The 16135-nt window shown below is 44.8% G+C and overlaps 1 protein-coding gene across 2 annotated transcripts in view; it reads right to left on the bottom strand.

Annotated features, from left to right (window-relative positions):
• Positions 1–15897, bottom strand: part of DNAJC7 (DnaJ heat shock protein family (Hsp40) member C7) — an 87729-nt gene extending 71832 nt beyond the window's left edge. The window contains exon 1 of one of the 2 annotated variants that reach the window (XM_040330430.1): positions 15756–15897. In XM_040330430.1, coding sequence (XP_040186364.1) covers positions 15756–15829 — 74 coding nt within the window. In that variant the 5' untranslated portion in view covers positions 15830–15897. The remainder of the gene's footprint in view (positions 1–15755) is intronic. The other variant, XM_040330431.1, reaches the window with a different exon arrangement.
• Positions 15898–16135: the final 238 nt, after the last annotated feature.

Here is a 16135-nt window from a genome sequence, read left to right as displayed (position 1 = left end):
GCCAGTAGCACCAGTGTGGGACCTTTGAAGAGGAGGATAAGGGCTGCTCTGTGCAAAGACATTTCACATAGCAGGCAAGTATGACATGTTTGTAAAGAAAAGTTCAGAGACACGTCTAACAGATGAAATATCTAGGAGATCCTCCTTCTCGGGTACTCTGCCAGTGTTCCTAGTTCCTCCCCTCAACAGGAGCCTCCATAGTATGTGGGTTAGCTCCCAAACTGAGCTCTGTGTGTCCACTGACACACAGTGTTGCTTGGTGCCACCCCCTCCTTACTGGCTGTGATTGACAGCATTAGGAGCCAATGGCACCTGCTGCAGCCGTAGCACATGAGGAGGTCCACTGCTTTCATGCATCGATGGATCAGGCTCAGGTAGGGATGAGGGAGGACTGTACACAGTTATTTACCCCAATACAGAGTTCACCAAGGTAAAAAAAAAAACTTTAGGGCAGCCCGATACGAGAAACACCTTTGACTATGGTAGAATGAGGCCAAATCCTTTAGGAAAAGAATGGCCAAGTTTAAAACCTTTGAGTTTGTTTAGAGACAGGTTCTGGTCAAGACCCGATTGCAGGAAGACGCCCCCCCCCCCCCGCCAGAATTCTTAAATCAGTGCTCTCTGCCATTAGCCGAGAGTGCTGATCAGGAGTTGGTTGGCTGCTGTTTTGTTGTTTTTTTTTTAACCGGCCGTTGTCTCCTGACATTTTGCCCGTGTGTACCCGGCATAATAGTGGGCAGTCAGACGGGCTCAGAAGATGCTCAGACATATTGAACAGGGTTGCACCAATATCGATTTGCATATGCAAAAGTACTATTTCAAATGCACGGATAACTTTGCGGTGAGATTTGAGCCCATACAAAATGAATGGGATCAAATCGCACTGCAAATAATCGTATTTGATTTGAACAGGAATGCGGTACGATTCCTGTCTGAATCGCATGTGGCTTCCCTCTTGTGTGAACCCAGGCTTGTCATTCATTTTGTATGGGCTCAAATCGCACCGTAAAACATATCGGTACTCGGTATCGGCAAGTACTTGACCAAAAGTTTTATTACTCTTACTCGCCGGTAAAAAAAACTATTCCGGTAAAAAAAACTAATTCCAGACAATCAGGAGGGATGATTATATTATGTCCAGGCAGAGTGAGCACAGACAAATTTTGAAAGCAAAGTTAATTGTTATACAGTTTTCAAAGCTGCTATGAAGGTAGAAAGGGAACAATAAAGAATTTACAGAAGCAGCGAGGGTCATTTTGATCAACAGATGACTTGTGAAGCAAGTGCCCAATTCTCCAGCGCTGCAAGAAGACTGACTGAACAGACATCCATTCTAGATCACTAAACAAACAGCAGCAGTGGATGGTCTCCGGCTGACAAGCAATTTGTTTAGTCAAAAAATGGCCAATGCCCAACATTAGACATCATCTATTAAACATTTTCCAAAAGGTCCAATTATTTTGATGGCAAATAGAGAATTGTAGAATCTTTTATGTGACGTTCTACTGAATTCAATAAAATATTTTATACAAATGAATCCTGAAAGAAAGGAGCAGAAGGATTGCTAGATTTGATTACACATTAGATGTCTGATATTTATAAACTGTGGGCAAAATGTAAGAATGACATATGATGCAGTCTTTTAGCAATAAGGCAGCAATTTGTGTTTCAGATTCTGCCTGATAGAATAGGTTTACTAGTTCATGCGACCAGAAGATCGGTTATTCTTCCACTTTCATAACAAAGTGACAGCGCTGTTTGCTCTGCAGTTAAATCACACAATGTTGTCACCCGGTGGATAGGGTAGTCTTAGATTGACATGTAGTTTTAAATGCATTTTCAATTAAGCAGCAAAAAAAAAAAAAAAGGGGGGGGGGGCCGTTTACACCACATTCCTGTGCAATTCCCTGTAGTGCCATTTTCAGCCATTTGTTTGAATGGGCTGAAATCGCACAAATAGTAGTTGATACAAATGTTGAAAAAATGCACCGCACTAAATCAATGTGATCTGGTGCCCACAGATGCACTTCATTTGTGATGCTACCAACAACGTATTGGCACCCACAGCAGATCGTAAGACAGTGTGTTTTAACTACTTCCCAGCCAGCCTATAGACAAATGACTGCTGGACAGGAGCTCTCTTGTTCTGGGTGGACGTCATTGGACATCCTTCCCAGAACGAGCTGTGCTGCAGAGCGATCCAACACCTGCAGTGTCCACTAGATACAATGGATAAAAGATCAATGTACCGGCTCGCTGCCGGTACCATGTGATCGCTGAGATTACACGATAATTGTACACAATGGATGGCTTCCGTCCATTGTGTACATTTGTGTCGCTCACTGTGATTGGTCACAGTGACCACCTGGTATAGACGGGGTCAATCGCAGCCCATCTGTATCATATCATTAGCTGTGGCCAATCACAGCTAATCACAATAGTAAACACGGAATGAATGCATTTCATTCAGAAAAAAAATCGTTGCTTATAATAAAGAAATTAATGGTCATTAGCAATCGGTGCGTAAAAAAAACAAAAAAAAACCCTGATCACTTCCCTAGGGTAGTAGTGTTACTATGGTAACACTGGGGTTTATTTACTAAAGCTGAAGAGTGCAAAATCTGCATAGAAACCAATTGGCTTTCAGGCTTTATTGCCAAAGCTAAATTTAACAAGCTTAACGAGGTTAGAAGCTAGCTTCTGTGCACAGCTGCACCAGGTTCTGAGTGCACCAGTATTAGTAAATCTACCCCCTGTATTGCTCCTATTTTTTTTTTTACATACTGTCACCAGTCACTGATCATCACGACCACGTTAGATTATGATGCTGTACTGCACTGGTAACAGCATGTTTTAAAAAAAGGCATTTTCAGGCTGCAAGAAATTTTTTTGTGTTGCATGACCGTGCAATTGTCAGTGTGACACCGCTGTAAATTGGTCTGGGCAAGGGGGGGGGGGGGGGGGGTAAAAGCACCTGGTATTGAAATGGTGTGGGAATAACGCACAGAGCGCTCCACACCAGAACGTAGTTCGTGAAAGAATCGGCACAAAAACCTTAGGGCCAAACTAAAAGCAAAAATACACGTGCAAGGTCCTTCGCCAGCATCTTCTTCCAAACTTTTGCCATCCTAATTGCAACGTGGCAGGAAAATGAATAAACAAAGACAATTTTTAGCCCCCCCTTCCCCGTCAGTGTATTTGGTTTGTCCTAATCCATGCAACAGCCACTTGTTTGTGGGGGGGGGGAGGCTTGGAAACGGGGTCTTTAGCTTCCAGGAAATGTTTTGGGGGTTTAAAGTGGTTTTCACACACAAAATAAAAAAATGGTTCTGACTGAAAAGGGTTAAATGATCTCTGGCACAAATTAAAATGCCTTGCTTAGACAAAAAAAAAAAAAAAGATTTTTCAGAAGTCTGCACAATTCAAATAATTGAAAGCAGATCTAGCATCACATGTTTTTTCAAGTACCGTTACATGAATGTAATGTAAAGTGTCATGACGCGTACACACGATCGGTCCATCCGATGAGAACGGACCGATGGTCCCGCGGGCCTACACACCATCGGCTAAAAAACGATCGTGTCAGAACGCGGTGCCATAAAACACAACAACGTGCTGGAAAAAAAATGAAGTTTAATGCTTCCAAGCATGCGTCGACTTGATTCTAAGCATTCGTGTATTTTTAACTGATAGTTGTGCCTACTAACGATCGGGTTTTTCCCATCGGTTAGGAATCCATTGGTTAAATTTAAAGCAAGTTTTTTTTTTTTTAACCGCTGGTTAAATAACCTATGGGGCCCACACACGATCGGTTTTGACCGATGAAAACGGTCCATCAAACCGTTGTCCTCTGTTTAACCTATCGTGTGTACGAGGCCTCAGTGTACCACTTTCATATATTTATAACTGATCCAAGATCACATCACTTCCCCTGACAATGCCTTCACCTGCCTTTCTCTCCAAACAGGCTCCCAGACCTGAGATGCTGGCTCAGAAAAACAATCATTTCCATTCTGGTGCCTGTACAGTTCCTAGCTGTGTGTTCACAAATGTCCAACGACCCATCTCAACCGGCTTATACTTGCTTTAATAAAAAAAGCATAACTAAAAAGTGGAAGTTCAGCCTCTCTCCAATGCCCTGTACACACGATCCGAATATCGTACGACAGATCGTATGATTTTTTTCGCTTAATAGTCGCAAGTAAAAGTTGAATAGGTTATTAAAGTCACGAAAATTCTCGTACGACAGAAAAAAATAATCGGAAGTGATGTCATGTGTTGTAATGTATTTGTATTGTATTTTCGGACGACAAATATACTGACTAAACGAAAATCGTACGATCTGGCATTGTACGAGGAAAATTGTCGCGCTTGTCCGATCAAATAATACATCGGATAAACTGTCGTGATCGGCTCTCGAAAGTAGTGTACACACGTTTCAAAAATCGTACGATTCTTCCTCGGACGATAGTTTTCGTCTGATATTCGGATCGTGTGTACGGGCCATAAATCTACTAGCAGACACATTATAAGACTAACCTATCTAACCCTGAAAAGCACAAATCGCTATACATCATTTTTCTGCAGCTGATCCAGTCCAGTCGCCAACGGAGGATGCTGTGTGCAGGAGACGACTGGGAAGTGACATCGCCCTTAGACCCCTTTCACACTGGGGCATTTTTCAGGCGCTTTAGCATCAAAACAAGTGCCTGAAAGAAGCTGCATCTGCAATCCCAATGTGAAAGCCCAAGTGCTTTCACACTAAGGCGCCTGAAAAACCCCCAGTGTAAAAGGGGTCTTAGCGTTAAAAAAAACGCCTGTAAGAAGCTGCATCTGCAATACCAATGTAAAAGCCCGAGTGCTTTCACATTGAGGCGCTGCGCTGGCAGGGCGTCACAAAAAGTCCTGCAAGCAGCTTCTTTGCAGCGCTTTAGGAGCGTTGAATACACCGCTCCTAAAGCCCTTTTCCCATTGAGGGAGCTTTTTTTAGCGCCTGAAAAATGCCCCAGTGTGAAAGGGGTCTTAGCGGCGCTTTACCAGCGTTTTTCGCGCGGGCAGTGTGAAAGGGCTCTGAAAGCACTCAACTTTCACATTGGGATTGCAGATGAGGCTTCTTTCAGGCACTTTACAGGCTTTTTTTTAACACCAAAGCGTCTGAAAAACGCTCGAATAACGCCCCAGTGTGAAAGGGGCCATAGAGTTACTATGGGGCTTCTGTTAGCTACCTCTCCTGCACACGCCTACAAAGAGAAGCAACCGCTGACAGTTCAGCGTGGGACCGAACCGGAGCAGCTAAAGAAAAGGTATGTATAGCGATTTCTTCTTTACTGGAGTAGTCTTAGAATGTGCCTGCGAGTAGATTTAGAGTGAGTTTGTTTTTTTAATTCTTTTTATTGGAGTTTTCATACAAACACCACAAAACAAGGTAGGCAACATACCTACCCCTACTGAGGCCAGGCAGGGCCGACACACAAACACTGACCAGTAACCCTGGATCTTGTAAGAAGAGAAGCAGGTCATCTGCATAGAGAGCCACACATTCCACAATTGAACCAACCCAAACTCCACCCACGTCTTCAGAACGTCTAAGAGCCCTGGCAATAGGTTCCATCATCAGTGCAAATAGGAATGGAGAAAGAGGGCATCCCTGCCTCGTTCCCCTACCTACTGCAAAGAACAAAGAGACCTTACAACCCAACCGGACAGCCGTCCGTGGGTTAGCATACAGAAGTTGTATCCATTTACAAAAGCCAGGCCCAAATCCCATTTCCCTCAACACTGTGCATATACTGCCAATCAACTGAATCAAATGCTTTTTCTATGCTGATGGAAACAACTACTTTAGCTGGGCATTCAGCAGCATCCAACTGGAGATGTGTGAACAGCCTCCTCAAGTTTGTATCCATTGACATACCGGGCATAAATCCAGTTTGGTCAATGTCCACTAGGGTCAAAAGAACCCCAGCCAACCTTGACGCCAGAACCTTAGTAAGTATCTTCAGGTCCATATTGAGTAACGCAATAGGACGATAGGACGAGCACTCCAATGGGTCCTTACCTGGTTTTAAAAGGAGTACCATATATGCCTCCATCATAGACTCCGGCAATGCCCCCTCCTCCCAACAATGCCTGAATAGCCTGTTCAGTCTGGGCGCCAGTTGGGATTTATACGCTCTATAGAAGTCCGCCAGGAAGCCGTCCGGACCCGGCGACCTCTGCGGCGGAAAAGCTTGCATGGCTGCCTCTATCTCAAGGACCAAGATGGGCTTATCCAGAGACATAGCATCCCCATCTGAAAGACGAGGCAGGCCAACACTCCCCAGCAACTCACCCAGCTCAGCACAGTCATATGCCAGGATGGATGAGTATAGAGCCGTGTAGCAATTCACAAATTCGTCTACAATTCCCGCGGGATCCGTAATCAAATCTCCTCCCCTACCCCTCACTGCCTGTATACTAACCGTCGTCCTAGGCTCCGCCGCAAGGTTGGCCAGCAACTTACCATTCTTGTCCCCTCTGCAAAAATAGTTTCTGACCGCCTTCTTACCTCAGTATGCGCCAGATTCGAGAAGTGTAAATCAACCGATCGCCGAGCCTCCAGCAGCGACACATAGGTGGCCTCCGAAGAGTGTGTTTGTTTTAAGCTGAACTTCTACTTTAACCACTTAAGACCCGGAACTTTAGGCAGCTAAAGGACCTGGCCAGTTTTTGCGATTCGGCACTGCGTCACTTTAACCGACAATTGCGCGGTCGTGCGATGTGGCTCCCAAACAAAATTGGCGTCCTTTTTTTCCCACAAATAGAGCTTTCTTTTGGTGGTATTTGATCACCTCTGCGGTTTTTATTTTTTGCACTATAAACAAAAGTAGAGCGACAATTTTGAAAAAAAAAAAATGCAATATTTTTTACTTTTTGCTATAATAAAATATCCCCCAGAAATATATAAAATGTTTTTCCTCAGTTTAGGCCGATAGGTATTCTTCTACCCATTTTTGTTAAAAAAAAAAATAAAAAAAAACGCAATAAGCGTTTATCGATTTGTAAACACTATAAATTTTGCGCAAACCAAATAGGAGATAGTTTTATTGCATTTTTATATATTTTTTTTTTTTACTACAAATGGTGGCGATCAGCGATTTTTTTCATGACTGCGACATTATGGTGGACACTTCGGACAATTTTGACACATTTTTGGGACCATTTTCACAGCAAAAAATGCATTGTTTACTGTGAAAATGACAATTGCAGTTTGGGAGTTAACCACAAGGGGGCGCTGAAGGGGTTAAGTGTGACCTCATTTGTGAGAAAAGGGAACACACGATCAAGGACGGCGCCACAGTGAAGAACGGGGAAGCTGTGTTTACACACGGCTCTCCCCGTTCTTCAGCTCCGGGGACCGATCGCGGGACTTTACTGTAATTTTTTTTTTCTTCAGTTGCAATTTGTGTTTCTATAAAACAATAAAAATGTATATTTGAAAAAAACATTCCCCTCTGGGTGATCTATGTAGACCAGGGTTTAACAAATTTGCTTGGAATCTAGGAGCCAGCTAAAAAAGTTAGGAGCCAGAAAACGCACCCCGTCCCGACGAGCTTGCGCGCAGAAGCAGCGCCCGCATATGTAAACGGTGTTCAAACCACACATGTGAGGTATCGCCGCGATTGGTAGAGCGAGAGCAATAATTCTAGCCCTAGACCTCCTCTGTAACTCAAAACATGCAACCTGTAGATTTTTTTAAACGTCGCCTATGAAGATTTTAAAGGGTAAAAGTTTAACGGCATTCCACGAGCGGACGCAATTTTGAAGCGCGACATGTTGGGTATGAATTTACTCGGCGTAACATTATCTTTCATAATATTAAAAAAATGGTGATTACTTTACTGTTGTCTTATTTTTTAATTTAAAAAAAAGTGTCATTTTTTCCCAAAAAAGTGTGCTTGTAAGACCGCTGCGCAAATACGGCGCGACAGAAAGTATTGCAACGATCACCATTTTATTCTCTAGGGTGTTAGGATAAAAAATATATATAATGTTTGGGGGTTCTAATAAGAGGGAAGAAGATGGCAGTGAAAATAGTGAAAAATTACATTAGAATTGCTGTTTAACTTGTAATGCTTAACTTGTAATACCAACGGCCACCACCAGATGGCGCCAGCTCGCAAAAAAACCAAGTCGCCAGGACACTATTTCTAGTCGCCATGGCGACCGGGATTTGTCGATCCCCATTTGTTCCTCTGTGCTGAGTCTAATGGGAGTGGTTTCATAATTATCAACCAGCTGCTGCAGAATCAGGGCTCTAACGAGGACAGTTGCAGGGTCTCCATCCCTTTAGACGTTATTTCTTATTGGGCGTATCTCACCAAAAATGACAGTTTTGTTGCAGGGGATGCCAAAAAAATCTGACTTAGTGTAGACTCCTGGGAAAATCAGTTAGCCAATTACACAAGCAGGAAATTATGTTTCTGGGGGGCCTTCTGTACACATTCTGTGTACAGAACACCTCCAGGTAGCTATATTGCTATATATTTGCTCTCCCCCCCCCCCCATGAGAGTGGAGTTACCTTTTAAACGTGGAAATAAACCCAATTCATGAAATGTTAGCTGGGCACATATCTGCAGTATGTTGTTAGCTCTCTTCAAAGAGCCAAGTCCCATAGCTCTCTCCTGAGCTGATCCTCTGTTATCAGCCTGATAACTCCTGCCAAATTCTTGGACACATCAGATAAAAGTAGCCTGAAATTTCTGTCGGGGGATGGTTGCTATAAATAGATTAGCAGGAAGCTGGCCCCATTACAAAACACCTCTGAGAGTCTCTGCCTATGAGAGGGGGTGTGTGCCTTTTTGCTATCCTGGCTTTATGCCCAGACATCACACTCTGTGTTAAACAGGAAGAGAAGATTTCCTAACACGGTTGACATCCACTAAGTTTCAATTTACAATTACCATAAAATGCCTTAAAATCAGAATCATTCCAGAGCTCCTCATTTGCTTATGCCTGTGTCTATATTACATTCTGCCCTCACTGCATCTTGCACTGTAGCCACCTGTTCAGATGCACTAAAAGCAGAGACTACAAGTGTTAAGTGATATTGATAAATGTCCCTTTGGATGATAATACTTCTCCCTGCTGGCCACTGAATGGTGCAATCATTCTCTGTGTGGTGATCAGCTGATTACTGTTCCAGAAGCGGCTCGAATAGAAAGGAACCAAACAACTAGTTTGTGCCATTGAGAGGCCAGCATCCTCCCACAAACATGCACATCCACTGGCTGTTTTAAAGAGACAAATAAACGGCAGCCACTGCTACAGGGATAGACTGGGGATATGAACACATTTTTAACCACTAAAGGAGTTTAACGCCGATATATGTCGGCAGAATGGCACGGCTGGGCACAGGCACCTTCCCTGTTCTCTGTGGCAGTGCCACTGATCGTCTGTTCCCCCGATATAGGGAACGACGATCAGTGATGTCACACGTCCAGCTATGTCGCCCTACAGTAAGAATCACTCCCTTAACCCCTTAGCGCCCCCTAGTGGTTAACCCTAGCATCTTAACCAAGTGAAATCAACAGTGAAGCCTTGCGGCTTCACATCTGGGTTCCTACTGCACATGCGCGAGTCACGCTTAGTGAATGGTCTCGTAGTCTTCTGGGACCTGTGTGTGTCCCAGAAGGCTGCAGTGGGAGGAGGAGGGGCTGGACATCGTTGTAGATTGCCGCAGTGATCTAAGCAGGAATTGGGAGCAGGTATCTGTCATATTTAGGTGCCCCCTCTCCCCCCCAACAAAGTGCCAAATGCAGATGTGGACAGGGGAAGTGTAAATAAGTGAAGCTTCCCCTTATGGGTGGAGCTCTGTTTTACAGTAATGAATGGGACTTTTAGTGCCCCTTTAAAGCAGTAGTAAACCACCAAAAAAAAAAAGGCCCCCTGCAGGATAATGGCATAATGTGCTAGCATGCATTGCATACTAACACATTATGAAAGACCATTTGAATGGCCGAGCTGCAATGACGTCACTCCGGCACATGCCTGGGGGCGTCATCGCCAAGGCACAGCTTTCTCAATGGAGGGCTTTCACACGGGAGCGGTGCGCTGGCAGGACATCAAAAAACATCCTGCTAAAACGCATCTTTGAGGCGCTGTAGAAGCGTTGTAAACACTGTTCCTAAAGCGGCCCTGCCCATTGAAATCAATGGACAGCGGCGCTTTGCGGGTGCTTTTAACCCTTTTTCACCCACTAGTGGGGGTTATAAAAGCACCCCACTAGCGACCGAAAAGCGCCACTAAAAATAGCGCCGCTTTACCGCCGATGCTCACAACGCCCCAGTGTGAAAAGGCTCCAAAAGAATCAAGCTGTATATTGTGACATGGCCAAATATTTGGAAGTCTGATTCTTACTGGTTCTCTTTAAAAGTAAAACAGTTCTTCAACTGGATTCCACAGGATATCCTGCTGCAATGTCACTAATGCAGCATATTTTCATCTGCCCAATGGTTGCCTTAAGGTTCCCTTTGTGGCTCCTGCTGAGTGGCACATTGTGGATTTCTGTGAGCAGTGACAGCGCGGCTGTGGAGGGCTCAGTTTGCAGGGAAGTCCGTCATTATGTGCTAGTATGGTGAGGCCAAGACAGCTGCCACTTGTCTCTATGTCCTTGGAGGACTGGAGTGACGCCACTTCTGGTTCTCGGGCCATAGTATATGTAATTATTTTGCTTTTAAAAAGGTAAATGTGTGTTTAAAAGGAAAAAACTATTTTTGCCGAAATGACTGTTTACAGGGTATAGAGACATACTAGTTAACCGATTCCTTTTAAAAATGATTAAAAAATAGATAAAAATCAGTCATATAATGTACCTTCAGTTTTAGTTTCGTTTTTGCATGCTGTTTCCTGCCTCTGTGATGTACAGAGACACAGAGCCAATACAGGGCAGTGATGGTTTGTAAAACGAAACCGATTGGTGCTGTGGGGTTTTAGACACACAGTAATCACACCTCCTTCATTAGTGAGCACAGAGAGAAGCTCCCAGCACTGTGGTCATCAGGAAACAGACAACCAGGAAGTGTGGAGATCAGAGAAGAATTACAGCAACTTGAGATCAGAAACGAACAATGAGGACATGAAAACAGCACTGCATTAAGGTAAAAAAAGAAAAAAAAAATTCCTTTACAAACCCTTTAATGTTCAGATTGGTCATGTTTATGGTATAATTTACGGTTTCAATAGTTCTTATTCGGTTTTCAATAATTTGCAAGAAAACATTGGAACAGAGATAGCACATAATCTTTACGTTGCACTCAAGGACTATCATTCAACAGAAGGCAAGTATTAATCTGTTACAGCTATCGTAGTATGTGCCCTGGACATTTCAGGGATTTTTTTTATCCTGGGATTAAAGTAGAGATCAAAATTATTTAAAAAGGTCTCATTGGTGTTTTTAAAGCAGCTTTTAGGGGTGTCTTTTTTTTTTCCTGCCTCTAAATGCCCTTCTGTATTGAAGTCAATGCACGTCGCCCCGAGTCGTCCCCAAAGTTGTACAGGAACCTTTCTTGAATCGCTCCTATTAGAACAGTTCCATTGAATAGAGCAGAGTGCGACTTGTCAGGCGGCTGAGTCGCCCCTGTGTGAACCGGCTCTTAGAGGCAGGGGTGTGTAGCGAAAGGAAAAAAAAAGCCACTACCTGCGAGTCCAGGAGCAGCAGCATTTTGACAGAAAAAAACGGTTGAAAGTCTGAACACGTGTTATCACTAGGTGCATGAAGTGTTAATTTCATGTTTAATTACTTAACATCCAAGCCCTTAGATGCGTTTACAAGTGTCAAGCATTTTTTTTCCTGCCACCAGGAGGAAAGGCGTGCATGAGGCCTAAGAGAGAAAACCTTCACAGTAGGCAAAATAATGGAACAGTATCTGGGAAAGATCAGTGGAGGGAATGAGGACAAAGGAAAGTAGGGAGGAACGCTACAGGTAAGCAATGTGGAATCCAGGGCTCCACTGTACATCACACTTCACTGCCTTAGCTATAAGATGCATCTCAGAGAAAAGAATACAAGACATTTTGACACCTTTCACACTGGGATGGTTTTCAGGCGCTTTGGCACTGGAAATATCCTCTGCTAAGCACCTGAAAACCACCTCCCATTCATTCAAGTGTGACTTTTCACAATGGTGTTGCGCTTACGCCACACTACAAAGTCCTGCAATCAGCATTTTTGGGATTGGTTTGGGAACACTGTATTTAGCGCTTCCAAAAGCCCTGCCCATTGGAACGAATGGGCAGCGCTTCGGAAGCGCCGCGACACAGTAGTTTTTATCCCCATCTTTGGGATTAAAAGCACCCCGCTAGCTGCTGAAAAACGCAGCTTAAAACGAGCACCGCTTTAGCGCTAACATGGCACCAGTGTAAAGAAGTCTTTGTAGACAGGGTAGAAAGCAAGTATCCCACTATCATCACTGTACAAGAGCTGGAACTGTAAAACCAAGTGCCGAAAGCTCACAGCCGTCACCAGTATCTGACAGGACAAAACAAATCATTTTACAATCCTCAGTTACGCACTGGATGTAGTAAGAAAAAAAAACATATATACCTTCTCTCTGAACAAATCATAAAGTACTTTTTCCTTAGAGTTCCACTTTAATAATTTATATAGATGTCTGTGACTGGAGTTCCACTTTAAAGCCTAAATCTGATAATATAGGATTTGTTTTTTGTTCATCTAGTCAAGTGGATAACTAAATAAAAATGAACAGATTCTCACAAACAGGGTGGAAGGAGGAATCCAACCATTGGGACATTGTGATCTGACAGCAGGACTCTCCACTGTCACAATACACTGATTGACAAAAGTTTTCCATCATGTCCATTTGACAGAAGTCAGTCTAACAACCAAATGTAGAACAGGGGAACAGCCGTACATTGCTCAAAATTTGCTCAATAAGCTTAAAAAGAAGAAGTAAACCCACAACCTGCAAGACAAAGGCATAATGAGCTCATTATGAATTACTTACCTGAGAATGAAGCCCCCGCAGCGATCCTCGGACACCTCCTCCGCCATGATACCCGGAGTGACTTCCGGGTATCGCTGCTCTGGCGCTGTGACTGGCCGGAGCAGCGATGACGTCACTTCCGCGCATGCGTGGGAGCCGGCAGCGAGGGCATGATCGCCTTCACTAGCGGCATGCTCAGTGTGCCTGCGCCATTGTTTACAGCGCGCATGTGCCGTAGACATCGGTGCCGTCTTTCTTGCAAATATCTTCTTAACCGTGTAGGTAAGCCGTTATTATTATTATTACAGGATTTATATAGCGCCAACAGTTTACGCAGCGATTTACAATATAAAAGGGAGACAGTACAGTTACAATAAAATACAAGAGGATTAAGAGGGCACTGCTCAGAAGAGCTTACAATCTAAATCTAGGCTTACCTGTAGGTCAAAGTGGTCTGTAAGGTTTACAACCACTTTAACTCCAGTTTTAATTTAAAGTGGTTGTAAAGGCAGAAGGTTTTTTATTATCTTAAAGCATTAAGATAAAAAAACCTTCTGTGTGCAGCAGCCCCCCTCAGCCTTGCCCAAGCCGAATCTCGATCTAGCGATGTCCACAATTGCCTCCGCCATCTGGGCCTTTCCCTCGTGATTGGCTGAGACACAGCGGCCACTGCTGTCAAACTCAGTTAGCCAATGAGGGGAGGGTGCGGGGCTGAACCGCTGCACTGTGTCTGAACGGAGCTCCGGCTCGGGTGCCCCCATAGCAAGCTGCTTGCTGTGGGGGCACTTAACAGGAGGGAGGGGTCAGGAGCTCCAGCCAGAGACCCAAAAAGTGGAGGATCCGGGCTGTTCTGCGCCAAACTAGTGCACAGAGCAGATAGAAAATAAAAGTTCTACCTATTAAAATAACAAACTAGACTTTACAATCACTAACCCTAAACTGTTGGACCAAGCTGGTCCAGAGGAACTAGTTCCTTCAAATACTGTCAGCACGACATAAACTGTATTTAGTATCATATACATACAGTATACAGGGCTGTGTTCCAGCAGCAGTACAGGGTCTTCCCCTTCCGATCCCAGGACAAAGTTTATGTGGGCCAAGTGCTGCTCTGCTATTCACAGGAAGCTTTGTAATTTATGAATGAACAAATACAAAGCTTCCTCTGACTGGCTGAGGTGGAGAGAAAGGTGGATGATGTAATGAGCTCCTCCTCAGCCAATAAGAGGAAGTCTTGTATTCATTCAGAAAACGCAAAGCTCCCTGTGAAGCTTTGGGCCCAAGTCAATTTTGTTCCATAGGAAGTCCCCACACCTCTGCGCTGTATACACTTTATACAGAGATAGCATCAATTAGTGAAGGAAATCCATCAAAAAAATATCGGGGGTTCCTGAAGACCTGCACAAATACAAAGTCTTGGAAGGGGGTGCTGTGAAAGCTATGAAGCCAGGGAGTGAGGACCCCAGTTTACACCATGGTGTGCTGAAGTTACTACAACCCATTCATTCCAAAAGGGCCCCAACATAGGAGTATAAAACTATTGGTCTGGCCCTTCGCTGCACCATGCATTGTAGGGATTCAAGGATAAATTCACCTTTGCAAATACGTTGTATGTACCACCCGTTTTTTGGGTGCAACATGTTCCCACTGCAGGAGCACCTGCCTGCTCCATAGACTGCTAGCAGAGGATCCGCCACGTCATTCTGTGACTATAACACTACAAGTCCCAACAGCCTTTGCACTGACAGTCTGCAAGAGCCTTACATGGGGAGGGGCAGGTAGAATTGGTGAATCCACTGTCACAGTAGTCACATGCTCAGGCACCGGTCCCACCAGCTACTCATCTGTAGCCTGGACAGAGCGCTTGCTGTCTGCGACTGCTCAATCTCTGTGCGCCGTGAGCACACTCCAGACAGCGGCTGCTCAGTGACGCATACGTGCAGCGTGTAGGCATTAAAGCCCACCCTTTTGCTGCCACATGTGTGTTGGGCGGTGGTAAAGTGATATGGTTGTTTCTACAAATGTCCATTACGGTGCGCTAAAATAACCCAGTACTTGTGCAAATGTTCTATATGTTAAAAACTCTTCTACAGCGTACAGCTGTGGTGGTGGTGTAAATATGGCGGACAGCTCAGGCCGTGTACGGACAAACCATCATACAATTGTCACGTGACAAAGATATTTGGTGCATAAAGTGCTCAATAAGCGCAGTGATAGAAATGGTTGCATTCTTCTCTGTGCGCCATTTGTTGTTTGGGAGTTGTGGTGTTGTGTACGCTCTGTAAATTGAATGGCACCTCAGCGCACTCTGATAAGGGGCACTCTGTACCACAATGGGATGACCTGGGGTGCTCCTGGGTACACTATGGGGTATAATACTCCTCTATACTATACATGGAGAGCTCCTCACCCTCCACTGCTCTGTACTCCTTACACATCACCACCTGACCTGATAGGAGGGCGACTCTGAGCACTGTGATAAGGGGGCACTCTATACCACAATGTGATGGGATGACCTGGGGTTCTCCTGGGTACACTATGGGGTATGACACTCCTCTATACTATACATGGAGAGCTCCTCACCCTCCACTGCTCTGTACTCCCTGCACATCACCACATGACCTGAGAGGAGAACGACTCTGAGCACTGCGCTTTGCGGCACACACTAGGCAGGTACCGGGGGGGGGGGGATCTCCCAGCCCCCACATATCATGCCGCCCCCTGTCCTCCCGGATGACCCGTCCACATGTCATCCCCAGTCCCTCTACGCTTACCTCTCCAGCTCCTCTGCGCTCTTCTCCGGCTCCACGGGCGCCATCATCACGTCGCAGTCCACAGTTGCCGCCATCTTACCGCCGGCTTCGAAGGGAAGGAGAAAGGGACGCGACTTCCGGGTCCTCCGAGCCGAGTCTAGTGCCAGTGCGACCCAGGAATACCAGCGAGAGGAGGCTGGGAGAGAGCGAACGAACCGCGACCGGAAGACCAGAGTCGGCCATCTTACTAAAGGGCGACGCCGCTTCCAATTTTCTGCAAATAATTTACTGAATGTTTCCATAGTGACGAGATTAAGCCTTAAAGTGGATCTCTAACTATAATTCTTTTTTATTTTCTTTCTTTTTATTTTAGATGAGTAAGAAAGGGGTTGTGCAGCTGC

Source organism: Rana temporaria, chromosome 12 (assembly GCF_905171775.1).
Source record: "Rana temporaria chromosome 12, aRanTem1.1, whole genome shotgun sequence".
Lineage (NCBI taxonomy): Eukaryota > Metazoa > Chordata > Amphibia > Anura > Ranidae > Rana > Rana temporaria.
The sequence above is the reverse complement of the archived record's forward strand: the minus strand, read 5'-3'. Positions and strand labels throughout refer to the sequence as shown.